Consider the following 27,777-nt stretch of genomic DNA (forward strand, 5'->3'; position numbering starts at 1 on the left):
TGAGAAAAAAATGCTTTGAAGATTGTGAAGCAATCAGCTATTATAGTAATGGAGGCCATATAAGTGCTTAAGATCCTTTACACACAAGATGGTTAGCTAAAGATTTGTAGAGATTTTACTCACCACAAAATCGGTCTGCTCTCCACTGCCCAACAGTGATGTTGGCCGCCTGGCAGCTCTCTGTGTAAGCACCCAGAACCCCACACAGCACAGTCCGATTCCCCCTGGACATGCAGAGGTCATACATACAGTTTTCCACCAAGCCTTCCTGGGATAGGGCCTGAGCGCAGGCTGTGAAGGGGCCTGGAGACATTTGCATAATGCCGCAGTAGTCATGGCCAGAATAATGAGCCTGTTCAGCAGGGGGACAAGAAGGCAGCTCCTGGTCCTCCGCACACTGGCGCCTGTCACCCTTCACCTGCCAGCTTGTGGCAAAGACAGCAGCTGACGTGACTAAGGTGCCATTTGGAGTCTGGAAGTCATCGGAGGGGTCACCAGTCAGTGTCCCGCACAGGCCGCAGGTGAAGCCATGGTAAGTCGAGGGCACGGTGACCTCCACATGTTGAATCCCATCATAGGAAATCTCCACCCCAAAATCAGTGGCAACTTTCACAGAGAAGCCATTCTGGTGCACTTGGATCTTCCCATTGAGAAGAGCGACCGGAAGGAGAGACTTTATCCCATTCACCTAGCAGGGGATTGATAAGAATAAAACACTGAGCGCTTCTCTAGCAATCTTCATTTTAAAGTACTCTAGAGGCATTGGGCCAGATCCTCGTAAATCGGCACAGTTCTATTGCCTTCAGCTGAGCTGCACTGATTTACAACAGCTGAAGATCGTGCCCCCTCCTTATAATCTATAAGAATCTATGTAGGGAGCAGATTTCTGAGAGAAGAGGGCTCTTTAATCCAGCAGACAAAAAGGCAGAATAAGAATCAATGGCTGGAAGCTGAAGAGAAAGAAATTCAGACCAAAAATGAGATGTATTTTTTTAACAGTGAGGGGAATTAACTATTGGAACAACTGACCTAGCAATTCTCCATCGCTAAGAGTCTTTACATTAAAACTGCATGTCTCTTTTAACATATATGCTCACCTTAAACAGAAGTTATAGGACTGATGAAGCAATCAATGGGTAAAATTCTGAGGCCAGGCTTAATGATCATAAGGGACCACCCTTCTAGCCAGAAAACCTATGAATATATGACATCTAAAGACCTGAAAGGGTTGGTTTTAGGACTGGATTTTATTTTTTTTTAATTTACATTAGAAATCCAGATTGTACCTACCTGTTTTTTTCCTGAAAGGCCCTATGGTCAACCAGAAACCTAACAGGGTTATGACATTAGAGACCCCATGCTAGTAAACCACACTGATTGAGAGGGGGAGAAAATTTCATTGAGACTGTTTAAAACTCTTTGTTTTGTTTGCTTGTTTTGTTAACTCCTGTTTAACTCAAAAGCTAAGAAACACTTGGGAGAAAATACTCTCTTTGCCAAACAGACTGCACTTTTACCTTCCTACTCCAGGACAGGCCCAACACAGAAAACAACAGAACGCCACGAGCCGTCGCCTTCAGCCCCCAACCAGAACCTCTCCAACACATCATCAAGGATCTACAACCGATCCTGAAGGACGACCCACCACTCTTGGGAGATCTTGGGAGACAGGCCAGTCCTTGCCTACAGACAGCCCCCCAACCTGAAGCAAATACTCACCAGCAACCACACAACAGAACCACTAACCCAGGAACCTATCCTTGCAACAAAGACTGCTGCCAACTGTGTCCACATATCTATTCAGGGGACACCATCATAGGGCCTAGTCACATCAGCCACACTATCAGAGGCTCGTTCACCTGCACATCCACCAATGTGATATATGCCATCATGAGCCAGCAATGTCCCTCTGCCATGTATATTGGCCAAACTGGACAGTCTCTATGTAAAAGAATACATGGACACAAATCAGACGTCAAGAATTATAACATTCAAAAACCAGTTAGAGAACACTTCAATCTCTTTGGTCACTCGATTACAGACCTAAAAGTGGCAATTCTTCAACAAAAAAACTTCAAAAACAGACTCCAACAAGAGACTGCTGAACTGGAATTAATTTGCAGACTGGATACAATTAACTTAGGCTTGAATAAAGACTGGGAGCGGATGGGTCATTACACAAAGTAAAACTATTTTCCCACGTTTATTCCGCCCCTCCCCCACCCTCCACTGTTCCTCAGATGTTCTTGTCAACTGCTGGAAATGGCCCACCTTGATTATCACTACAAAATGTCCCCCCTTTTCCCCCCCCCACCACTCTCCTGCTCACCTTAAGTGATCACTCTCGTTACAGTGTGTATGGTAACACCCATTTTTTCATGTTCTCTATGTATATAAATCTCCCCACTGTATTTTCCACTGAATGCATCTACTGAAGTGAGCTGTAGCTCACGAAAGCGTATGCTCTGATAAATTTGTTAGTCTCTAAGGTGCTACAAGTACTCCTTTTCTTTTTGCAGATACAGACTAACATGGCTGCTACTCTGAAATCTATGTCACTTAACTGACTGTGGTGGAATGAATGAGCCGTTAACTGTCTGAAACCAACCCATATTAATAGAGGCTCCAAAAAGACAATGGTGAACCCAAGGACCTAACAATGGACACCTAATAATGGGAAACTCTGGCAGATCAGACATGTGAACGTAGCAGGAGTCCTGCAGGAGGAGATCAATGGACCAAAGGGCGTCAGGTAGCTGTCTTAAGAGCTGGCCTTTGGAGAGACACAGAAGCTCTGGGACTGACAGAGGGAGCCCAAGCCAAAATGGATTCTGCAGCAGCCCTGATGCTGGCCAGTCTGAACTCTGCCTCTACTTTTGCTTCTCTGCACTAAGCTGAGGACCTCAGTGCTGGGCTCTAGCTGAGTAATAAACCCTGCTCTGATGTAAAAGGGCTGCCTGGCAAACACTCATTCAGGTGCATTGGTCCCTGAAAAGGGTAAACGTTTCTGACCAGGAGTCTGCCTCAGTTGGACTCACTGGCCAGAGCTCCTGGCATGAAGCAGGAGTGCTGGAGCCCTGAGGCTCAGTCATGGCCTCCCCTTAAAGAAGTGTGGGAACCCTTGTGGGGCTGGCACACTGACGGGGTTCCTTCAAGGGACTGTTTAAAAGCTGGGGCATAGCAGAGCTCCTGTGGATTGTGACCCCTACGCCAGTGTCTTCCCAGTGGAGTACCTAGGTGTCCTGAGTATGGCCAGTGACACCAGCCCTTCCCCACCCAGCGGGAAGGCAGGGAAAGCAGCTGCCAGAGACCCCCAGGGCAGGAATTCTGGCCCAGCTTCCCCAGTCTGGAGCTTCAGCCAAACTGGAGCAGCCTGGGATGAACTGACACTCACACAATGACTGCCATGGCACCCTCGTTTTCAGGAGCAGAGCGCTGATAACACGCCCTAGGGGAGCCCTTTTGTTGGAGTAACTGAAACAGTAACCAGTGCCGGTAGGTGGGGATGGGGAAGCATCTGCCCACAGCCCCAACCAGAGAGCAAATGTTACTGCCACTCTGCCCGTGGGGCAGGTGAGGGGAAGGGGCTGAGGGCCAGGTGTGGGGAGGAGGGCTGAGGGGCATAGGACAGGTGGGGGGCTGAGGGGCAGGTGAGGAGGGGGGCTGTGGGGCGAGGGGCAGGTGAGGAAGGGGGCAAGGGGCAGGTGAGGGGCTGAGGGCAGGTGAGGAGGGGGGCTGAGGGGTGAGGGGCAGGTGGGGGGCTGAGGGGCAGGTGAGGAGGGGGGCTGAGGGGCGAGGGGCAGGTGGGGGCTGAGGGGCGAGGGGCAAGTGAGGAAGGGGGCTGAGGGCAGGTGAGGAAGGGGGGCTGAGGGGTGAGGGGCAGGTGGGGGGCTGAGGGGCGAGGGGCAGATGAGGAAGGGGGCAAGGGACAGGTGGGGGGGCTGAGGGCAGGTGAGGAAGGGGGCTCAGGGGAAGGGGCTGCGGCCAGACAAGGGAGGAGCTAAGAAGCAAAGGGGGCTGAGGGGCAAGCGAGGGGGCTGTAGATGATGGGGAAAGGGGGGAGGGGAAGGGGGGCTGAGGGGCGCGATAACACTGCTTAGGTCTTTCCTGCCTTTTTCCCCCATCATCTCCTCTGCGCATGCGCAGCTGGGAGAGCCCAACGGCCCCAGCGTGGGGCTGGAGCAGAGGGGGCAGCCGGGCGCCGGGGAGAGCACGTGCAGGGGTCTCCCACCCTCCCATCCGCTGCGGGAGAGAGGGAGGAGATAAATCCTGATTGGGGACAGAGCTGGGGCAGAAGGCTACTGGGGGCTGGTGCGGGAAGGGCTGGGGCGGGAAAGCACCGGGGGGCAGTACAGGAGGGGCTGGGGCGGGAGGGCACTGGGGGGGGCGGTACAGGAGGGGCTGGGGCGGGAGGGCACGGGGGGTGGTACGGTTGGGGCTGGGGCGGAAGGGCACCGGGGGGCGGTACGGGAGGAGGACACTGGGGGAGGTACAGAAGGGGCTGGGGCAGGCGGGCACTGGGGAGTGGTATGGGAGGGACTGGGGAGGAGGGCACCGGGGGGCGGTACAGGAGGGGCTGGGGCGGGAGGGCACCGGGGGATGGTACGGGGGGGGCTGGGGCAGGAGGGCACCGGGAGGCGGTACGGGACGGGCTGAGGCGGGAGGGCACCAGGGGGCGGTACGGGAGGAGGACACTGGGGGAGGTACAGAAGGGGCTGGGGCAGGCGGGCACTGGGGAGTGGTATGGGAGGGGCTGGGGTGGGAGGGCACCAGGGGATGGTACGGGGGGGGCTGGGGCAGGAGGACACCAGCGGGCGGTACGGGAGGAGGACACTGGGGGAGGTACAGAAGGGGCTGGGGCAGGCGGGCACTGGGGAGTGGTATGGGAGGGGCTGGGGAGGAGGGCACCGGGGGGCGGTATGGGAGGGGCTCAGGCAGGAGGGCACTGGGGGGCAGTACGGGAGGGGCTTGTGTTGCTAGGGGGCTGTGGGACTATGAAGGCAGAGCAGTTACGCTGGGGCTGGGCTCATGTCCCGGAGCCCCCAACTCACCGTGACGTGTCCAGTGGCCCCCCTGGCCATGGCGATGTCCTGTCCGTAGACTGTCACCCGGACAAGGCGGGTGCAGGGTGCCCCCTGTGCGGCCCCTGGGTCCTCGCTCTCTGCCTCCACCCGGAATGGCGCCAGGCCAGAGGGATGCGGGGGGGCGCACAGCTGGGACAGCGTGTGGGTGCAGGCCCCCTGGAAGCGGTAGAGCCGCCCATCGAAGGTTCTGTAGTGCCGCCCCGCCCAGGCCCGGCAGGCTGCTCGGCTGATGGGCTGACACACGTGGTACCAGGAGGCTGGGTGGCAGGCCTCATCTGGGGAGCAACCCCTTGCATGGCATGTCACCCCGTCCTCCCCATACATACACTGGCACCGGCGATCGCACTTCTGGTCGCTCCAGAAGAAAGTGCCAGGGGGCAGGAAGTTGGCTGCAGAGAGAGACCAGGAGGTGTGAGTCTGTGCCCTTCTAGGCAGGACGGGCAGCCAAGGAAGGCAGCAGCTGCCTGGGCCCAGGTGGAGGGAGACGCACACCTGGGATCAGGGGAGATATGGTTAAAGGGAAGGACGGGGTATTGGGGGGTTGTTGGCTACGGAGGGCCTGGAAGCGGGGGATGGTTCTAGAGAAGGTTGAGGCTAGAAAGAAGGATGGGCTGGAAGGGAACAGAGAAATGGGCCGAGCGATGGGAGGGGAGGAAGGTGCCGGGAGAGGGCTGGGATGGATAAGGGAACGGGTCGGAAGGTGCTAGGGTGCCTGGGTGAGAGAGGCTTAGACAGAGACAAAGGCCCAGAGCAGCCAGGCTTCCACGCTTCATGGAAATCCTTGATGGCGTCAAAGTGGGGTGTGTGGATCGGAGATGAGAAGAGACAGGGGGCTTAGCCAAAGCAAGTGCAAGGTGCGGTGCAGGCTGTAATATACTGGTGTGAGAGAGATGTTGCCACCCCCAACTGGATGGCACCGCTGCGACCTCTGCCACGCACCGTTGTAGACACAGCCGTTGGGCACAGCAAAATTGTCCACCTGGAAGGCCCATCGCCCAGGGCTCTTGATGTTGCTCATTGAGCTGATCTTCAGGATGCTTGGGGTCTGTGAGCCAGGGATGTTGAAGTAATTTTTGGACCCACCACTGTTAAATCCAGCCTGAGAGGGGAATGAACAGGAGCAGGATCAAAGGAAGAGGCAGCTGTTTGTGCTGGAAAGAGACACGACTCCAGTGCTGCGGATCCAGCTCCATGGGCAGCCAGAACCCAGGATACACATGGGTCCTGGCAATGGGGCATCTGCAGGCACAAGGCTCATGGAGAGAATCAGTTTTTTGTACCACTGCCCCCTACTGGGCAGGAACAGGAGCACTGCAATGGGTCACACCAACTGGGAAAGTACCCTTAGAATCATAGAATCATAGAATATCAGGGTTGGAAGGGACCTCAGGAGGTCATCTAGTCCAACCCCCTGCTCAAAGCAGGACCAATCCCCAATTTTTGCCCCAGATCCCTAAATGGCCCCCTCAAGGATTGAACTCACAACTCTAGGTTTAGCAGGCCAATGCTCACCCCAGGGATAATGACTTGTCACTTCTGTGACCACTAAACTACACTTCCCTCCACAAGCTAGGAATACAAATGAAGGGACTCCCAGTTCTCCCACTTCAACCACTGACCCCCACTCTTCTACCAGAGCTGGGATTGAACCCAGAAGTCCTGACTCCCAGCTCCCCTGCTCTGACCCACTAGACCCCACTCCCTCCCATGCTGTGAATAGACTCCAAGAACTCAGGAGTCCTGACTCACATGCTTTGTTGCAACTAGAACTCAGGGCCTGGATCTTAGTCTCCTTTCCTAATCACTAGTACTAAGGTGATAGGGGCTTATGAGTCCAGTAGGTAGCTACACACATTTTGTGTATGGCGATGGAGGGATGGATAGAGAGACAAACGCTGCCTCCCATAATACAGAGAGGTGGCCGTTTTAGGCCCCATGTCCACTGAAAGTGCTGAACATATCTTCTCAGTCTCCCAATTTTCCAGCCTGGAGTAATGAGGTAGGACCTACCTGAGCTGGGGTGCCTCCCAATCCAGTATGGGGGTCCCCACCACTCGCCGCCCCTGTAGTCCACTGGATGTCTGTGTAGTGCAGCATGATGAAGGACAGGTCGCCGTCAGTGGTTAGAACCACCTGGAAGGTGTTCACCTACAACAGTGCAGCCACCGTGAGGAAGACAATCGGTGAAGATTCACAAACCAGCACCTAAGACCAAGCACTTCTCTCCACACACCAGGTGTAGTCCCATGTTCACCCCCTACCCCCACCTGTGTGGGAAGGAAGTTCAGGTGCCAAGGCCTAATCAATGCTTGGTCTCTTTGCTGAGGTGGACAATGAACAGGCTAAATTAATGTTAGTGGCAGGGAAGGGGGGGTTGTCATGTTGATGCCTCTCCCCTAGGAGATATGCTGAGAACCACCACACTCACTCCAGACAAGCCACCAAATGGGCCACCAGATAGGAATAAAGAGTTATTCAATGAAACAACTGTTGAGTACTTTGGAGGTTATGAACCAGATTCTGATCTCAGCTCATATAAATCTCACCAGCAGAAGTTGGTCCTCTCTCTCACCAGCAGAAGTTGGTCCAATAGAAGATAGTGCCTCCCCCACTTTGTCTGTCTAGGTATCCATCCCCATACATACTGATTTATCTACCCCCAACGCTCATCTGTGTAGCAGCTTAGCTTTTATATTCTTACCTGGCCCCTGTCACCGCACACTCAGTGGATGTTGGAGCCTGTTTGCACAGAGTTTTTTTAAATCAAGAGTATCTCAATTATATTCAGTGGGGTTACTCCTGATCTACCCCAGGGTGAGCAAGAGGGGAATCAGCCCCACTGACTCCGATGGAGTTACTCCTGATCTACACCAGGGTGAATAATAGTTTTACTTTGTGTAATGACCCATCCACTCCCGGTCTTTATTCAAGCCTAAGTTAATTGTATCCAGTTTGCAAATTAATAGTAGTAGAACTGAGCCCTGTGCTCCTGCGCCCCTTTAGTTCTCTGGCCTGAGGAGCTCTGCAACCTGGTTTCATTGTCTTTGAACGCTAATGTTCCTAACAACGTACAGTATTTAATGAAGATTTATCAAGACAGTTTAATTATAAACAGGTATTTATTTAATGCACATTAATGTAGGAGGTCATAGAGAGCTAGACGCTCAACTGGTATAAATCAGCATGGATTTCCAAGCAGCAATGCCAGTTCACCCCAGTTGAGGATCTGGTCCCAAAGCCTCCCCCTTACTCCCCTCCTTTCAGTTGCTGTGAGAATTCCAGCTCTGACCCAGCAGCTGGCTTTAGCGAGATCCCTGTTTCCAGCCAGTTTTCCTGGAGATATCAGATACCCTGGCTGAGGTTGTACAGGGGAGGGTGTAAGGAGCCAGCTAGAAGAACAACCCAGGATCTTTCTGTCTCCCACCCATTCAGTGGAGCCACTGAGCCATGCAGACCCTGCCAAAGGCTCACACCATTCACAGCTAGACATTGCACAATAGGGATTCAAGATAAACACAAGCCCACTCCTGCAGCTCCTACTGAGCTCAGCCACTGGACCACACACACTCCCAGAGGTGGGGACAGAATCTAGGAGTTTTGACTCCCAGCCCCTCTGCTCTAACCATTATATCCCACTCCCCACCCAAAGCTGACGCTAGAACCCAAGAGTCCTGAGTCCATGTCCCTGCTGTTTTAACCACTAGACTCACTTTTCCCAGATTGGGGAAAAGAAGCCAGGAGTCCTGACTCCCAGCCCCCTCCAGCTCTGACTACTATACCCCACTGCCCTCCCAGAGACTGGGGTAGAACCTAGGAGGCCTGACTCCCAGGTCTTCTCCCCTCCACTATATCCAAGACCCTCTGGTACTTTACCTTGGAGGATTTGGAGCCATAGAAGGTCACGCGGTCCCAAGTGGCCACAAAGAGCCAGGCCGCGGTGAACTCTTCGTGGGGGAAGTAGGCGTTGATGTCAGCCGTGACTCTCTGCAAGAGCTGCGGGTCTCGGCTCTGCCGGTAACACACCTCGCCCGTGATGCGGTTATCCACATCCGCCCAGAACGGCGCCACAAAGGCCCGGCCATCGGTCAGTGGGAAGGAATCAGGTGTGAACTGGTTAACGGGGGCGCCAAACGACACCACACCATTATTGTTCACCTGGGGGTGAGAAAGGAGCTGAGGGTCTATCTTTTACCACCACACATAATCTTTCTATCCAGTCCCATTCTCACTGAGTGATTGATTGGTCGGTCTGTCTGTCTGTCTATGTTGTATGCAGTGTTGTTGTAGCTGTGTCGGTCCCAGAATATTAGAGAGACAAGGTGGATGAGGTAATATCTTTTACATGTATATTAATAATATATTATGACCTGAAAAGCTCTGTGTAGCTCGAAAGCTTCCTCTCTCTCACCAGCAGAAGTTGGTCCAATAAAAGATAGTGCCTCCCCCACCTTGTCTGTCTAGGTATCCATCCCCATACATACTGATTTATCTACCCCCGTCGCTCATCTGTGTAGCAGCTTAGCTTTTATATTCTTACCTGGCCCCTGTCACCGCACACTCAGTGGATGTTGGAGCCTGTTTGCACAGAGTTTTTTTACTGGCCACGGAAAGGCAATTGGTGGCTGCCCTCTCTAAGGACCCCACCCCTGGAGGGTAGGTAGTTCAGCCTCTCTGGCTCATTCCACCCATGTGATCTCTGCAGTGGTTAAGCCAGGAGGCCATTCTATGCTGACTGGGGGATACCGATGCCTGCCCACTAAGAACTGGAGTGAGACCCCATCCACTCATTTCTCAGAGGCCACCAAAGAGCCTGCCAGCAGAGGAGAACATCCTAGGGTTTGGGCTGCTGAGGAGAACACTCCCACTCAGAGACAATGAGCAACTTACGTAAAGAGAGCGGTAACTCCTGCTGTAGAAGGAGAAGCGCACTGAGATGGGGATTTCAGGAGACGACCCATCGTCTGCCTTGGGGGTTCTTCTGTCTCGGAACTTGGGTCCATATGGGTACATGAGTGTATCTGAGGAGACACGGGGAGCAGACAGTGGGGATACTGAACAGTGTCATATGGAGAACTAGCTGTCTGTCTACAGTGTAATTTTAGCCATGCTGGAACCAGGATATGAGAGAGACAAGGTGGGGGAGGTAATATCTTTTATTGGACCAACTTCTGCTTGTGAGAGACAAGCTTTGGAGATACACAAGAACCCTTCTTCAGGTTTGGACTAGGTAATCAGAACGTCACAGCTAAATGCAAGTTGGGACAGCATTGTTTAGCATAAGGAGTAAGCACACATTAGTGGCCAATTAATATCTGTGAGTTAGAGCACAAAGGAGGCTGGTCCACTCTCCGCAATGGTACCTGTGGAGAGAACCGCTTTCATGTTCTCTCCACAGGTACCATTGCGGAGAGTGGACCAGATGATATGTCTGGGGGGAGAAAGCAGAAGGAGATTCCGCTGGTTGGAAGGCATGAGATGCGCTGTCCTGAGATGGGGGGTTCCACGACCACCACTCCCAAGAGAAGGAGGCGGGTGGTGGTGGTCGGGGACTCTCTACTCCGGGGGACTGAGTCATCTATCTGCCGCCCTGACCGGGAAAACCGAGAAGTCTGCTGCTTGCCGGGGGCTAAGATTCGCGATGTGACAGAGAGACTGCCGAGACTCATCAAGCCCTCGGATCGCTACCCCTTCCTGCTTCTCCACGTGGGCACCAATGATACTGCCAAGAATGACCTTGAGTGGATCACTGCGGACTACGTGGCCCTGGGAAGAAGGATAAAGGAGTTCGAGGTGCAAGTGGTCTTCTCGTCCATCCTCCCCATGGAAGGAAAAGGCCTGGGTGGGGACCGTTGAATCGTGGAAGTCAACGAATGGCTACGCAGGTGGTGTCGGAGAGAAGGCTTTGGATTCTTTGACCATGGGATGGTGTTCCATGAAGGAGGAGTGCTAGGCAGAGACGGGCTCCACCTTACGAAGAGAGGGAAGAGCATCTTTGCAAGCAGGCTGGCTAACCTAGTGAGGAGGGCTTTAAACTAGGTTCACCGGGGGAAGGAGACCAAAGCCCTGAGGTAAGTGGGAAAGCGGGATACCAGGAGGAAGCACAGGCAGGAATGTCTGTGAGGGGAGGGCTCCTGCCTCATACTGAGAATGAGGGGCAATCAGCAGGTTATCTCAAGTGCTTATATACGAATGCACAAAGCCTTGGAAACAAGCAGGGAGAACTGGAGGTCCTGGTGATGTCAAGGAATTATGACGTGACTGGAATAACAGAGACTTGGTGGGATAACTCACACGACTGGAGTACTGTCATGGATGGTTATAAACTGTTCAGGAAGGACAGGCAGGGCAGAAAAGGTGGGGGAGTAGCACTGTATGTAAGGGAGCAGTATGACTGCTCAGAGCTCCGGTACGAAACTGCAGAAAAACCTGAGTGTCTCTGGATTAAGTTTAAAAGTGTGAGCAACAAGAGTGATGTAGTGGTGGGAGTCTGCTATAGACCACCGCACCAGGGGGATGAGGTAGATGAGGCTTTCTTCCGGCAGCTCGCAGAAGCTACTAGATCGCACGCCCTGGTTCTCATGGGTGACTTTAATTTTCCTGATATCTGCTGGGAGAGCAATACAGCGGTGCATAGACAATCCAGGAAGTTTTTGGAAAGCGTAGGGGACAATTTCATGGTGCAAGTGCTAGAGGAGCCAACTAGGGGAGAGCTGTTCTTGACCTGCTGCTCACAAACCGGGAAGAATTAGTAGGGGAAGCAAAAGTGGATGGGAACCTGGGAGGCAGTGACCATGAGTTGGTTGAGTTCAGGATCCTGACACAGGGAAGAAAGGTAAGCAGCAGGATACAGACCCTGGACTTCAGGAAAGCAGACTTCGACTCCCTCAGGGAACGGATGGGTAAGATCCCCTGGGGGACTAACATGAAGGGGAAAGGAGTCCAGGAGAGCTGGCTGTATTTCAAGGAATCCCTGTTGAGGTTACAGGGACAAACCATCCCGATGTGTCGAAAGAATAGTAAATATGGCAGGCGACCAGCTTGGCTTAACGGTGAAATCCTAGCGGATCTTAAACATAAAAAAGAAGCTTACAAGAAGTGGAAGGTTGGACATATGACCAGAGAAGAGTATAAAAATATTGCTCGGGCATGTCGGAATGAAATCAGGAGGGCCAAATCGCACTTGGAGCTGCAGCTAGCGAGAGATGTTAAGAGTAACAAGAAGGGTTTCTTCAGGTATGTTGGCAACAAGAAGAAAGCCAAGGAAAGTGTGGGCCCCTTAATGAATGAGGGAGGCAACCTAGTGACAGAGGATGTGGAAAAAGCTAATGTACTCAATGCTTTTTTTGCCTCTGTCTTCACTAACAAGGTCAGCTCCCAGACTGCTGCGCTGGGCATCACAACATGGGGAATAGATGGCCAACCCTCTGTGGAGAAAGAGGTGGTTAGGGACTATTTAGAAAAGCTGGACGTACACAAGTCCATGGGGCCAGATGAGTTGCATCCGAGAGTGCTAAAGGAACTGGCGGCTGTGATTGCAGAGCCATTGGCCATTATCTTTGAAAACTCGTGGCGAACAGGGGAAGTCCCGGATGACTGGAAAAAGGCTAATGTAGTGCCAATCTTTAAAAAAGGGAAGAAGGAGGATCCTGGGAACTACAGGCCCGTCAGCCTCACTTCAGTCCCCGGAAAAATCATGGAGCAGGTCCTCAAAGAATCAATCCTGAAGCACTTACATGAGAGGAAAGTGATCAGGAACAGTCAGCATGGATTCACCAAGGGAAGGTCATGCCTGACTAATCTAATTGCCTTCTATGATGAGATTACTGGTTCTGTGGATGAAGGGAAAGCAGTGGATGTATTGTTTCTTGACTTTAGCAAAGCTTTTGACACGGTCTCCCACAGTATTCTTGTCAGCAAGTTAAAGAAATGTGGGCTGGATGAATGCACTATAAGGTGGGTAGAAAGTTGGCTAGATTGTCAGGCTCAATGGGTAGTGATCAATGGCTCCATGTCTAGTTGGCAGCCGGTGTCAAGTGGAGTGCCCCAGGGATCGGGCCTGGGGCCGGTTTTGTTCAATATCTTCATAAATGATCTGGAGGATGGTGTGGATTGCACTCTCAGCAAATTTGCGGATGATACTAAACTGGGAGGAGTGGTAGATACGCTGGAGGGCAGGGATAGGATACAGAGGGACCTAGACAAATTGGAGGATTGGGCCAAAAGAAATCTGATGAGGTTCAATAAGGATAAGTGCAGGGTCCTGCACTTAGGACGGAAGAACCCAATGCACAGCTACAGACTAGGGACCGAATGGCTAGGCAGCAGCTCTGCGGAAAAGGACCTAGGGGTGACAGTGGACGAGAAGCTGGATATGAGTCAGCAGTGTGCCCTTGTTGCCAAGAAGGCCAATGGCATTTTGGGATGTATAAGTAGGGGCATAGCAAGCAGATCGAGGGACATGATCATCCCCCTCTATTCGACATTGGTGAGGCCTCATCTGGAGTACTGTGTCCAGTTTTGGGCCCCACACTACAAGAAGGATGTGGATAAATTGGAAAGAGTCCAGCGAAGGGCAACAAAAATGATTAGGGGTCTGGAACACATGACTTATGAGGAGAGGCTGAGGGAACTGGGATTGTTTAGTCTGCAGAAGAGAAGAATGAGGGGGGATTTGATAGCTGCTTTCAACTACCTACGAGGTGGTTCCAGAGAGGATGGTTCTAGACTATTCTCAGTGGTAAAAGAGGACAGGACAAGGAGTAATGGTCTCAAGTTGCAGTGGGGGAGATTTAGGTTGGATATTAGGAAAAACTTTTTCACTAGGAGGGTGGTGAAACACTGGAATGCGTTGCCTAAGGAGGTGGTGGAATCTCCTTCCTTAGAAGTTTTTAAGATCAGGCTTGACAAAGCCCTGGCTGGGATGATTTAATTGGGGATTGGTCCTGCTTTTGAGCAGGGGGTTGGACTAGATGACCTCCTGAGGTCCCTTCCAACCCTGATACTCTATGATTCTACTATTCTATGATTCTATGGTGGGTTACAGATTGTTGTAATGAGTCATAAAACCAGTATCTGTTGAGTCCATGATTTTTAGTGTCTAGGAAAGTTAAAGTTGCAGGCTGTCTTTTGAAGGCACTGTGCAGGTTTCCTTTGAGGACGAGGACTGACAGGTCAGATAAGGAGTGATGGCTTTGTAAAAAGTGTTCGCCCACCAGTCATAGGGTGGTTTTGGTTTTTGTCCCACCTTGCATTTAGCTGTGACACTCGGATTACTTTTTCCAGACCCAACGAATGGCTCTGTGTAGCTCGAAAGTGTATCTCTTTCTCCACCAGAAGTTGGTCCAATAAAAAACATCACTTCACCCACCTTGTCTCTCTAGTATCCTGGTACCAACATGGCTACAAGAACCCTGCATTATCTCCCTATCTATCTCCCTATCTGTGTATTTATCCTGTCTGCCTCCCTACATAAGCAATGTGTGCACCTATCCTACACATCACCACAGCTCCAGCGTGGCACCCATCTGCCTGTGGTACCAGAAGCCCAGCACTGTGCCTCTGGGGCAGGGACTGTCTCCTAGTGCTCATGCCGTGCCCAGCACAACGTGCCCCCAGTTCTCACTGAGGCCTCTCTTTGTTACTTCCATAACAGCCATTGAGGAAGAGAGAGAAGGATGTGGCTGAAGACAGTGGGAGCTGCACATACCCACAGTGCCGTGGGAAGGGAGCAGAGCAGAGACTAGAGCTAGATGAGCCTTGGGAGCTGGGAAGGGAGTAGGTAGAGAGGCAGTTTCTGTGAGATGGGGGTGCAGCTTGTGCCTGAAGGGAACAGGGAGCTGGGAGGGGGCTGCTGAGGGGTGGGGTGATGTGGTCACCCCTCTTTATACATGGCAGTAGGTGGCAACAGCGTCCTGCCTTCCCTGGAGTTTGGGGCGGAGGGGCATAGAGGAAGGAGCCACAATAGCTAAGATGAGCAGAGATGGAGGCTTGGATGGGATGTGATGGAGCTTGGAGATCCAGGGGACAGGCTTCGCGGCAGGAAGAGTCCTGCCCAGGGTGGAGTCCGAGGAGCTGCTGGGGGCATGGAGATCACTCCCTTGGAGGGCATTCAGTTCCACTTGGAGGTTGACCCCACACTGGTCACTTTCACTTGCTGCCTCCCATCCAGTTTGCTCCCTGATGGGGATCCCCGGCATGGCTGGGAAGCATTTGCCCCAAACCATGGATCTTCCTGGACTTAGAAGTAATGACTGGCTTCCAGCACCCTCCCCCCGCTAACAAGGACAAACACACCTCACAGTTAATGCCCTCCTGCTGCATGTGTGGAAATGAGGAGCGACTGCAGTCCACCTACCTGTATCAGCCACCGCTGCCCCAGAGAGCACCTGCAATGCTAAAATCAAAGGAAGATTAACAGAGGCAGGCAGTGGCTGTGTGGCCTTGCTTCCTGGCTGAGATACTAGCCCAGGGAAGAAGTGCTGACCGCTGTGCAGGGGCATTTTCTGTTCATAGAATCATAGAAGATCGGGTTGGAAGAGACCTCAGGAGGTCATCTAGTCGCACCCCCTCCTCAAAGCAGGACCAACCCCAACTAAATCATCCCAGCCAGGGCTTTGTCAAGCTGGGCCTTAAAAACCTCTAAGGAAGGAGATTCCACCACCTCCCTAGATAAACCATTCCAGTGCTTCACCACCCTCCTGTTGAAATAGTGTTTCCTAATATCCAACCTAGACCTCCCGCACTGCAACTTGAGACCATTGCTCCTCATTCTGTCATCTGCCACCACTGAGAACAGCCAAACCCCCTTTCAGGTAGTTGAAAGCAGATATCAAATCCCCCCTCACTCTTCTCTTCTGCAGACTAAATAAGACCAGTTCCCTCAGCCTCTCCTCATAAATCATGTGCCCCAGCCCCCTAATCATTTTCACAGACTAGGGCTAGCGGGGGTAGTGACAGTGTAAGATTCCCACTACACCTATCCATCCCCTTACACATCATCTATCTATCTATTCCCACACATTATCTATCTATCTATTTATCTATCTGTCTTTAATGTATTTGTCTGTCTTCTTTCATCTATCCATCCATTTGATCTGATCTGTATAAAATCTCTCTTTTTGCTGTTTTTCACTGTTTGCTCTCACTCTCTTTCTCTATTTCAGCCCATCTGAGTGGCATCTAGGTGCTAATCCCTTCAGCAGTCCTCCTGGATGGGCTTTTAAATCTGACCTGGCCTAGACACTCCTCTAGGGCTGAGAGGGGAATTCGGTCTGGGGGGCCCAGTCACATCTCTTAGGAAATGCTAAAAGAATGAGTGTAGGGAGGGATATAAAACCTGGTGGCAATCTCTCTAGTGGGGGTGCTGAGGAGCCTTTCCTGGGGGCAGATTATCCCATCACTGTGGTGTTCCTACACCCTCTCTGAAGCAGCAGGCGTTGGCCACCCTCAGAGACAGGATCCTGGGCCAGCTGATCCTTGGGGTAGATCTGCTCTGCTCTCCTAATTCTCCTCAAGTCAGATAGCTCAATTGCTAACAACCTTTCCTTTAAGTTCTCCACTGAGGGCCCCCAGCCTGCTCAGCCCTGTCTGTCACTGAAGAATGACCTAGCCGCATGCCCTGAAGGTTTCAGGCTGTTCCCAACCAAGGCAGGAAGCACAAACAGGCTGCCAGCAACCCCCTTGCTCTCCTATCACTGGTTCAGGCATATCCGCAGATAGAACCATGGCAAAAAGAAAAGGAGTACTTGTGGCACCTTAGAGACTAACCAATTTATTTAAGCATGTACCATGGCAGGTACCATGGCAGTACCTCTCGGGGGCAGAGGTGCCGTCCAGGTAGTCAGGTCCCAGTTAGTTGGGGCTTCTTAGGTCAAAACCAACATCCATCAACCCAGAAGCCAACAGCCAGAGAGACTGTCTGTGGGAAGTCAGGTACCTGAGCCTCTCGGAAGTGGGCTAAGAACCCCCAACCTCCTTTCACACAGGTCCTCAAGGGGTGATGGTGTTCAGTCACTACTGCTCTTGGTAGGGTTCTGGAGATGAAAGGCGCAGGTATTCCAGTCCCATGAGCTATCTACTTTGGAACAGCTGCCCTGGATCAGAGCCTTGGGTCCAATATCCTGCCTCTGAGTGTGGCTTCAGAAGAAGGGACAGTGACTGTTCTGGGGTAATCTGCCTCTAAGATTCCTTCTAACACCCCTACAGGCTGGCATCACAGGGGAGGGGTGGCCCAGTGGTTTGTGCTCTAGCCAGGGACTTGGGAGACTGGTGTTCAGTTCCCTGGTTGGCCTCAAACTCCCTACATGAGTCAGTTAGTCTCTGCTCTGTTCTCCATCTGTACCATGGGGATGACAGCGCTGCCCTGCCTTACAGGGCTGTGTGAAGATAAATGTATTAAAGGCTGTGAGTTGCCCAGATACCAGGGTGATGGGGGCCAGATAAGGGGGCCAGATGGGGACCAGATACTAAACTGGGAGGAGTGGTAGATACGCTGGAGGGGAGGGATAGGATACAGAAGGACCTAGACAAATTGGAGGATTGGGCCAAAAGAAATCTGATGAGGTTCAATAAGGATAAGTGCAGAGTCCTGCACTTAGGATGGAAGAATCCAATGCACAGCTACAGACTAGGGACCGAATGGCTCGGCAGCAGTTCTGCGGAAAAGGACCTAGGGGTCACAGTGGACGAGAAGCTGGATATGAGTCAGCAGTGTGCCCTTGTTGCCAAGAAGGCCAATGGCATTTTGGGATGTATAAGTAGGGGCATAGCGAGCAGATCGAGGGACGTGATCGTTCCCCTCTATTCGACATTGGTGAGGCCTCATCTGGAGTACTGTGTCCAGTTTTGGGCCCCACACTACAAGAAGGATGTGGATAAATTGGAAAGAGCCCAGCGAAGGGCAACAAAAATGATTAGGGGTCTAGAACACATGACTTATGAGGAGAGGCTGAGGGAGCTGGGATTGTTTAGCCTGCAGAAGAGAAGAATGAGGGGGGATTTGATAGCTGCTTTCAACTACCTGAAAGGGGGTTCCAAAAAGGATGGCTCTAGACTGTTCTCAATGGTAGCAGATGACAGAACGAGGAGTAATGGTCTCAAGTTGCAGTGGGGGAGGTTTAGATTGGATATTAGGAAAAACTTTTTCACTAAGAGGGTGGTGAAACACTGGAATGCGTTACCTAGGGAGGTGGTAGAATCTCCTTCCTTAGAGGTTTTTAAGGTCAGGCTTGACAAAGCCCTGGCTGGGATGATTTAACTGGGAATTGGTCCTGCTTCGAGCAGGGGGTTGGACTAGATGACCTTCTGGGGTCCCTTCCAACCCTGATATTCTATGATTCTATGATTCTCTCCCAAAGCAGGAGAGTTTACAATGGGATTCTTTAGGTTACATTAACTAAAGGAGGACAGAAGTGATGTTTTGTGAAGGACCTTGTTCTGAATAAGAAAGAAACGTCCCAATTTTGAAATTTTCCACGAAGGAAAATTTTGGGAAAAAAAATTAATTTCCGGTAATCTAAATGTTTCATTTGGACAAAATTGAAATGTTTGGATTTAATTTTGACTTTTTAAAATTTTTTGTTATACTGTTTTCTATTCAGAATTTTAATACTTTCAAATCAAAAAGCATTTCACAATGAAAAGTTTAAACAGCACCTTTTGACATAATTGGAACATCTCCCCCCGTTTTCTTCTGAAACAAATTTCTGATGAAATTGACCCAATTTTGCAAAGCATTTTGATTTCAGTGGATCTGCATATGCCAGCTGAATATGGTTTTGTCAAAGTTTCTCTGACCAGTTCTAATTTTAACCTTTATTATTCCAACGTCTCAGTATCCATCTAAAGGCTGATCTTTATTTTGCATCCTGCTAAGCTCTGGCCCTCAGCAATACCTTGTGCCAGTGAGTTCCACATACGAATTCTTTTGCTCAGTTTTGAATTTGCTTCTTTTGTGTGTCATTAGAAGTCCCTTTGTTTTCGTGTTAAAAATCAGGGTGAATAAAATCTATCTTCTCTCTCCCATTCATTAAAATTTCTATATTTCTTTTTTCCATGGCAGGCTTCTTTCACTCTTCCCATAGCTCTTCCAAAATCATTCAATCCCAGGTTGGCACTTACCCAGTGCTAGCAGTCCTGGAAACAGCAGGTGACACTGTCTTGCCATTTCTGTCCCCTTGGCCACTTAAATCAGAAACTGTATTAAAAACCTAAGCGTTAATCATAAACATGTCTTGCGTTTCCTAGTGCCTTGAATCCTGAAGGGTCATAAAGTGCCTTACAGGCTGTATACACCAGGCTTGTTCCCCCACTGCTGACATGCAGCTGTCTCTGGATGAGGAATGGCAGCTATTTAACAAAAAAAGAAAAGGAGGACTTGTGGCCTACAGCTCACTTCATCCAATGAAGTGAGCTGTAGCTCACGAAAGCTTATGCTTAAATAAATTGGTTAGTCTCTGAGGTGCCACAAGTCCTCCTTTTCTTTTTGTGAATACAGACTAACACGGCTGCTACTCTGAAACCAGCTATTTAACAGCTACTCAGCAATGCTTCACATGCATTGCTCACCTAGCGTTACAAGGCAGCCAGCTCTGGGGTGGGGTGCAGCAGATGTCTCTGGGAGGGGAGTGTGGTTTAAAGGTTACAGCTGAGGCTGGGAGTCAGGACTCCTGGTCATATTCCTACATCTATGATGGAGTGTGATTTAGTAATTAGAGGGAGGATTGTGACTCCTGAATTGTAAGGTCTGCCCCTGTAAGTCACTTCCCCTCTCCGTGACTCAGTGTCCCTATTGCTAAAATGAGGACTACCTCCCAGAGGTTCTAATGTTGAATGAATTCACGCTGAAGAAGGGCTCTGTGATCCTGGGATGAAAGGAACTAGCTAGAGGCAAAATGTTAAGATAAGGCACTTTGGAGTCAGTTCACCCACTTCTGGGTGGAGGAGCAACGCAGGGGCTCAGCCGGCACTGCAATGCAGCCACTTCTGGGGTAAGGAGCAACATCTGGGCAGCAATGCCACACAGAGGTCACTGAAATGAGGCCACGTTTGGGGTGGGCTTTGTCAGCTGTTTAACAGCCACACTGCAACTTAGATCACCTGGGGAGGGTCCAAGACGTGCTCCTTTCCTTTCCAATGGTCCCACAAATATTCTCCTGTTAAAGCTGCACGAGATCAGCCGGAACCAAGACATGGAAATAAAGCTGCTGCATCTTACCTGCGTTCCATCAGTGTGATCCCCCTAAATGCTTCTCAGTCCTGCGTGAGTAGCATGGTGTCTTTCCGCAGGATAGGGGGGTTTATATTAACATCCCAGGGGCGTAACTTACCGGGAGCAAATCCTGGGTGCATCATAATACTGAATAGATCCATTTTTCACCTCCAGCTCTGCTGGGACTCTTGGCAAGACCCGTTTCCCCCTCCAGCTCTCTGGGCACTAATATTAAGTGGATCTATTGTGTTCCTTCTCCAAAGCCCTTGGCAAGAAGCTGGGGCAATAAGGGCCACAGTATTAATGAGCTGGAAAGAGGAAAGAGTGCTAATGGGGTGTGGGGGGCCTGGCTGCCCCCATGGTGTCGCCACCAGACAGAGGGTGGGTTTGCCAGCGCTTCTCCAGGGAATGCATGGACACCTCTCTCCATGCCAGGAGCCGACGGGCAGGAGCAGAAAATGAAGCAGGTACAGATTACATGGCTAAGCCATCTTGCTGTTGGCAGCGGGGAAAAATAATGAGTGGGGTCTAGTGGTCAGAGCAGTTAGGCTGGGGAGCAGGACTCCTGGGTTCTCTCCCTGGGTCTGGGAGGCAAGTGGAGTCTAATGGGTTAGAGCAGGTGGGCTGGGGATCAGGACTCTCGGATTCCCAGCTCTGGGAGAGGAGTGGAGTCTGGTGGGTTGGAGAAGAGGGGAGGCTGGAAGTCAGGACTCCTGGGTTCTGTCCCCAGCTCTGGGAGGGGATGGGGAGTAGTGGTTCCGAGTCGGGACTGGGAGTTAAGATGGGTGTGTGATTATGAATCATCCTATTGTCTTCACCCGTGCTGTCCAGATGTCACCAAGAGCAGAATTTGGGCCATGGCCAAGAACAAGCCCCAGTTCCCCAGGCCCACGCTGGGTGGCTAACACTAGGGAGGGTTAGGCCAGCATCCAGAGGGTCCTAGAGACAGCAACCCTGCCTCTGACACCCGCTGGGCTGGGAGGAGGGTGATATAGGCACCTTGCAAAGCAGAGCCGTGCATGGAGTTTCTCAGAACGCCCAGCGATCCACCCTAGAGTGACTGGGGATCAGTTGGGAACCACGACCCTCTACAAGGGAGGGGCCTGAGCTGAGGATGGGTGGGGAAGAAGGACTCCTAAGAGATGGACAGAAAGGCCTGACCCTCTCCAGCTATGTGCTGGAATTCCCCTCCTCTGAGCTCCCAGTCCTTCATGACTGCAATCCCATGCCCTCATGAACGCCATTCCCCTTCTCCCTGGGGCACATTGCATTCTGGGCCCAATCTCACCCCCCGAGTTGCCCCACGGCACATTGCAGTCCAGGGAGCAGCTCCCACTGATCCCTATGGGCAATGGGGCCAGCCTGGGTGTTTCTCAGCTTCAAGGGGGACATGTTCCCATAGTGTCCAGGGCCACAAGACTCCCCTGACTGGGGAAGGCCTTTATGAGCCAGGTTACCCAGTCAGACTACATCTCCCATGGCACATCATGGCCATGGTCATCATAGAATATCAGGGACCTCAGGAGGTCATCTAGTCCAACCCCCTGCTCAAAACAGGACCAATCTCCAATTTTTGCCCCAGATCCCTAAATGGCCCCCCTCAAGGACTGAGTTCACAACCCTGGGTTTAGTAGGCCAATGCTCAAACCACTGAGCTATCCCTCCCCCCAGCTGGGGATCCCAGCATGTAAGGGCAACAGAAAGCACAGGGAGCCGAAACTACAGTTCCCATGAGGTACCACGGCAACGTTCTCACACCAAAATACTTGGGGTGTTGGGAAAAGACTGAAAATGTTTTGGAAATCAAACATTTCCACAGGGAGCTGACATGTCGCCACAAGTCCTGTAGCAGGAACATCTAGTGTTCCACCGGAAACAAGTGTGGATAGACATTTCCCAGCAGGCCACGCAAAGTGCCAAGGGTCTGGTTCTGGTCGGGGCAGTGCCCTCAGGCCTGTCCAGTTTAGGCTGGGTAGCGTGCCAGGGGGACCGGTTCAGGCCAAGGGACATGCAATGAGATCTGTTTCAGGCTGGCTACTGTGCCATGGGGTCCAGCATAGGCCAGTTGGTGTGCCATGGGGTTTGTCCAGTTCAGGCTTGGTGTATGCCATGGAATCAGCTAAGGCTGGGGGGCAGGGGGCATGCAGGGGGTCTGGCTCAGCCCAGTTGGTATACCATGGGGTCCAGTCCAACCTGGCTGGCATGCCATGGGGTCTGGTTCAGGCTGAGGGACATGCCATGGGGTCCAGGCCAGGCCACTTGGTGTACCATGATTCCAGTTCAGTTCAGCGGGCATGCCATGAGGCCAGGTTCAGGGCAGGGTGCGTGCCTTGGGGCCAGGTCTGGTTCCTGGGTGAATCGGGCCAGTTGGTCCAGTCAGGCCCAGTGGCCAGATCCCATAGTGGGGCACCGAGGGAACATACAGGCCCCAGCTCCGGAGCCCATAAACCTGGCTTCCCAGCCCTGGCCAGTCCCGGATTCTCTGGGTTCACTGCTTGCTGATTTCCTGCTCTCAACCCCCAGGAGAGGCACAACCCGCTCAGCCATTAACTGCCTGGGGAGGAGGCCATCCGTCTCCTTCAGTAATGTGCCACAGTGTGTAATTACAAACAGTGGGAGCTCTCACCCTCCATGGCCTGCCATTGTTCTCGCCCCCACACGCTGGCTCCCATTATCCACAGCGTGATTAGTCATTAGGAGCTGGCTGGGGGAGGGGGATAATGAGCCATCAGCCAAGCTGTATGAGGCCCAGCTCTGTTAACTCTATAATATATGAAAAGCAGTGAGGACGATGGGTAGATGATGGGGTGGGAGGGGGGTGGATAGATGATGGGCTGTGGGGGATGGCGAGACAGATGATAGGTGTAACAATTCTGCTTCTGGCGGGACACAACTGAGAGTATTAATTCAGGACAAATTGCTTAGAGCAGGGCAGTTACAGCCCAAGGCTGAGGGTCCTTCACTGCTAAGGCCCACCAAACCAGCCAAACAGAGAGGACTTCGGTCTCACCCCACTGGCTAAGCAGAAGTCATACAAGCAATTCCCTCAGGCGCTCCAGTTTCCCAGTGTCACCACCAGGGCCACTCGTTATGGGGACGAATGGTTATGAAAACCAACCCAGTGAAAGAAGAAAGGTTCTCCCAAAGGACTAAGCCCCAGACCCCAGTTTAGGTAAGTCAGATCTTACCCACAAATCACGCTGTTACCAATCCTTTAGAACCTAAAATCTAAAGGTTTATTCATAAAAAGAAATAAATATAGATTAGAGTTAAAATTGGTTAAATGGAATCAATGACATACAGTAATGGCAAAAAGAAAAGGAGGACTTGTGGCACCTTAGAGACTAACCAATTTATTTGAGCATGAGCTTTCGTGAGCTACAGCTCACTTCATCGGATGCATACCGTGGAAACTGCAGCAGACTTTATATACACACAGAGATCATGAAACAATACCTCCTCCCACCCCACTGTCCTGCTGGTAATAGCTTATCTAAAGTGATCATCAAGTTGGGCCATTTGATGATCACTTTAGATAAGCTATTACCAGCAGGAGAGTGGGGTGGGAGGAGGTATTGTTTCATGATCTCTGTGTGTATATAAAGTCTGCTGCAGTTTCCACGGTATGCATCCGATGAAGTGAGCTGTAGCTCACGAAAGCTCATGCTCAAATAAATTGGTTAGTCTCTAAGGTGCCACAAATACTCCTTTTCTTTTTGCGAATACAGACTAAAACAGCTGTTACTCTGAAACCAGACATATGATAGTGTGTGGAGGTACGGATCGATGGGCTGTGGGAGGATGGCGAGAGAGATGATAAGGTGGGGGGGGATGGGTAGATGATGGGGTGTGGGGGAATGGCAAGATAGATGAAAGAGTATGTGGGAGTGATTAGATGGTGGGGGGATGGGTAGATGATGGTGGGGGGATGGATCAAAGTTGGGGGGACAAAGATGGATGGATGATGGGAGGATGGATAGATGCTGTTGTGGAGGGGATGGATAGCTGATGGTAGAGCAATGGATCAATGATGGTGCAGGGATGGATTGATGATGGTGGGAGGACGGGTAGATGGTGGGGGATGGATAGATGATGGTGGAGACAATGGATGGACGATGATGGTGCGGGGGATGGATCAATGATGGTGGGGGTATGGATAGATGATGGTGGGGGAGATTTGTAGTAGATGATAGGGTGCATGGGAGTGGTTAGGTCAATGGTGAGGTGAGGAGGATGGATCGATGATAGTGGGGGGAAGGATTGATGATGGTGGGGGCGGGGTGGATCAGTGATGGTGGGGATGGATAGATGATGGTGGGGGGATGGATCAATATCAAGCCATGTTCTCACACCATTCATTCAGTATGGCCACACCAATTCGGCATCATCCCAGCAGTCCTCCATTCGATATTCAGTTACCAGAGATAATTTATTCCAGTGCTTAACCACTCTGACAGTTAGGAAGTTTTTCCTAATGTCCAGCCTAAACCTAAACCTTGTCCTATCCTCAGAGGTTAAGAAGAACAATTTTTGTAATATCGCATAAATCATACCCGCAATTTGTACGCTAACTATTAGATCATGTGTTTCCTTTTCTGGTCCTTATAAAACGTAAAGCATTATCTTACGATTTTTAGTAGCTCAATCTTATAAATTTTCCATAAAACCTGTTTTTTCTTATATGGCTTGCACATTTGGTATTCAAAACAGAAACTACCAAGGAATAATGCTGCAGTTTTAGAAATTCAAAATAGCACTGCCCATTCAACATCATTTTATGCTGTTACTTGACATACAACATTATATCAAGCACACATTTGAGATCTTATTTTTTCTACAGCTTTTTTAACAATTTTATACTTTCGAGCAAGCATACCTTTTACAGATATTATTAATCAAGGTGACCTTTCTATTTGGTCTAGTGTGCGTGGATTAGTTTGTATTTTCATATCCCAATCTGTATATTTTTACTCTATTTTCCTTAAATTTGGCGATACTAATCTAGGGTGAGTCAGAAAGGTTTTAGGTATCTGAGGGTGCCATTGATATTGTGTACACTGGAAAGGAGTTACATTTTTACGAGTACATTACATTCCTTGGTCCATAGGCCAGGTTATTTGTTACTACAGTACCCTTTTCCATTTGATACCAACATATGTCTTGGTTTATTTTATATAATTCCCACCAATCCTTTTTCCACTGTAAACGCATGGTGATGTTACCCCCTTTTTAATCCAAATTTCAGTGTCCTTCTTTAACCAAGGTACCTCATTCCCATTGGGCTCCTAGTATTTGCTTCCATTCTAATCCACCATAATCCACTCCCTTTTGGTACTATTTCATAGTACCCTGTTTCATTTCCCCAGGTGCTGGCATATATGACCTGGCACATTTTTTGTTGTAAGTGAGTCTATGTGAGTTCTGACGGTTTTGCATAAATACTGTGTGGTGCCTTAGTTTTCCTGCGTGTTGCACCAATGCTTAGGTGGTAGGAACAAGGGCGTGTGACTCGCTAAAACCCTTGAGGGCAGGTGAGGCTACTAAGCTATAGAAGGTGCTGTTCGTAACCTAAAACCTAGGAGGGGGATGCAACCAGGTGCCACTTTGCCCAGAAAGGGAGCCAAAGACCAGGAGGAGGAGCAATGGGTGTGTTGGAAGTTGGGTTGCTAGTAGCTGGACAGTCTGCGGGGAGAGAGGCGGGGAGTCCCAGATGGACTTGGCTAAAAGTTACCGATTCCCGTGCCAACAAGTCCGTTCCACATTGTGTACCTGTTAATTAATAAACCCTCCGTTTTACAATGTTGGCTGAGAGTTACAGCTGAAGAGCAGGGACCATTGGCCCAGGCGGACTCACTGCACGGATGCTAAATGCCCAGAGGTCAGACACAGGAAGGCCAAGACCACTTAGGCTTTTTTGCCCCATCAACAGTGTGAGGGGAGGCAAGCCTCACTAGGGGTTTGACTGGCTTTTTAGAGAGCGGATTTAGAGCATTAGCCTGGTGACTCTGTGACAGACTGTTGATTATCTACTCCTTAGAGACTAAGATTACAGAAATCTTATATTTAGATTCCTTGTGTATATATACAGTACGATTACAATCTGAAATTAACCACTTTATACATTGGACTAGCCAAGATGGGCAGAGACGGTGTCCCTGGCCTTTGTTTGCCAGAAGCTGGGAATGGGCTATAATGATGACTTGATCGTTGCCTGTTCTGTTTATTTGCTCTGAAACACCTGGCCTTGGTCACTGGTAAAAGACAGGACACTGGGCTAGATGGGCCTTTAGTGTGACGCAGCGTGTTTTTATGCTTGGGCCCCTAAGAAGGGTGCTAATTGTATTTGAATTTGAGTAATTGAACAATCTTCTGGCTTATTCTTCAGATGGAATCCTTTGGCCTAGTAATCCTAGTAATCACATCGCCAGCAAGCCATAGAAAATTTCATAGCATACTTCTGGCTTCCATAAATGTATAGATTAACCTGCAAAAACATAAACAAGCAAAAACAAAACACATAAGGCCTCTGACCGGACCTTACAGGTTAGTACATACTGTGCATTCATTTCTGAACATTGTTATATTTAGTCCCTTGGCACGTATAATTGAATTTGATCAGAACATTTTACACCTCTGTAATGTTATTGACTTGAACTGGGACAATATAGATCATTGTTGCAACCAAGGTCCTGTAGTGGCACCAAATCTTATATTAAGGGTGTCAAATGAGGTGTCTAAGACAAGGTTATGGTTTGCTGGTTATGATTACGCTATCTGTATATGTGTATCATTGTTATAGTTGAAGTTATGAATATTGGCTCTATACTGTCGGTATTTCAAACTTATGCTTTGCTTCTGGGTGACACCCCAGGCAAGTTGGTATCAGCTCTGCTTAGCCTGCTTGATGGCCCATTAAGGACCATCAGCTATAAAACTGACCCACTGAGAGAAGGCAGATATGCTTTGTGACTCAGCAAGGTGTGCAGGGACCTGCCTATGGACAGAACTCTGAGGTTTTTCCAGGCCATGTGATGGACAGCTTGTCTTTGGGACAAAGAAAGCAGAGACCACATGGCAAGAGACTATAAAAACTTGCTGCAGCTCCTCCATCTGGTCTTCAATCCTGCTTCGTACCTCTGGAGGGACGTTGCTGCACTGAAGCTTTGAACCAAGGACTGAAAACCCATCCCAGCTAGGGATGTTCTCCAGAGACTTGATTTGAACCTGCAGTTTATTCTATCACTGCTGCAAGCCTGACCCAAGAACTTTGCCATCACTGTATGTCATTGATTCCATTTAACCAATTCTAGCTCTCATCTGTATCTTTTTCCTTTTATGAATAAACCTTTAGATTTTAGATTCTGAAGGATTGGCAACAGCCTGATTTGTGGGTAAGATCTGATTTGTATATTGACCTGGGTCTGGGGCTTGGTCCTTTGGGATCGAGAGAACCCTTTTTCTTTTACTGGAGCATTGGTTTTCATA

General features: G+C 50.4%; 1 protein-coding gene across 1 annotated transcript; it reads right to left on the reverse strand.

Moving 5' to 3' along the window:
* Positions 1–115: 115 nt before the first annotated feature.
* On the reverse strand, positions 116–26,054 carry LOC144279953 (alpha-tectorin-like). Its single transcript, XM_077841657.1, has 7 exons — positions 26,024–26,054; positions 9,972–10,135; positions 8,958–9,239; positions 7,095–7,232; positions 6,024–6,183; positions 5,052–5,473; positions 116–688 (listed from the first exon to the last, which is right to left on the reverse strand). Exons 1-7 carry the CDS (start codon positions 26,052–26,054, stop codon positions 116–118), a joined length of 1,770 nt encoding a protein of 589 aa, XP_077697783.1.
* Between the last annotated feature and the right edge of the window lie 1,723 nt (positions 26,055–27,777).

The sequence above is a fragment of the Eretmochelys imbricata genome, chromosome 24 (genome assembly GCF_965152235.1).
Source record: "Eretmochelys imbricata isolate rEreImb1 chromosome 24, rEreImb1.hap1, whole genome shotgun sequence".
NCBI classification, from domain to species: Eukaryota; Metazoa; Chordata; order Testudines; family Cheloniidae; genus Eretmochelys; species Eretmochelys imbricata.

Coding starts and splice junctions, on each gene's coding strand:
- LOC144279953 (XM_077841657.1), bottom strand. CDS start 26,054: ATGTGGAACGGACTTGTTGGCACGGGAATCG. Junction 7,233..8,957: donor ATGGCTCCAAATCCTCCAAG/GTAAAGTACCAG, acceptor GCACTGTTGTAG/GTGAACACCTTCCAGGTGGT. Junction 6,184..7,094: donor TGGGAGGCACCCCAGCTCAG/GTAGGTCCTACC, acceptor TTCCCCTCTCAG/GCTGGATTTAACAGTGGTGG.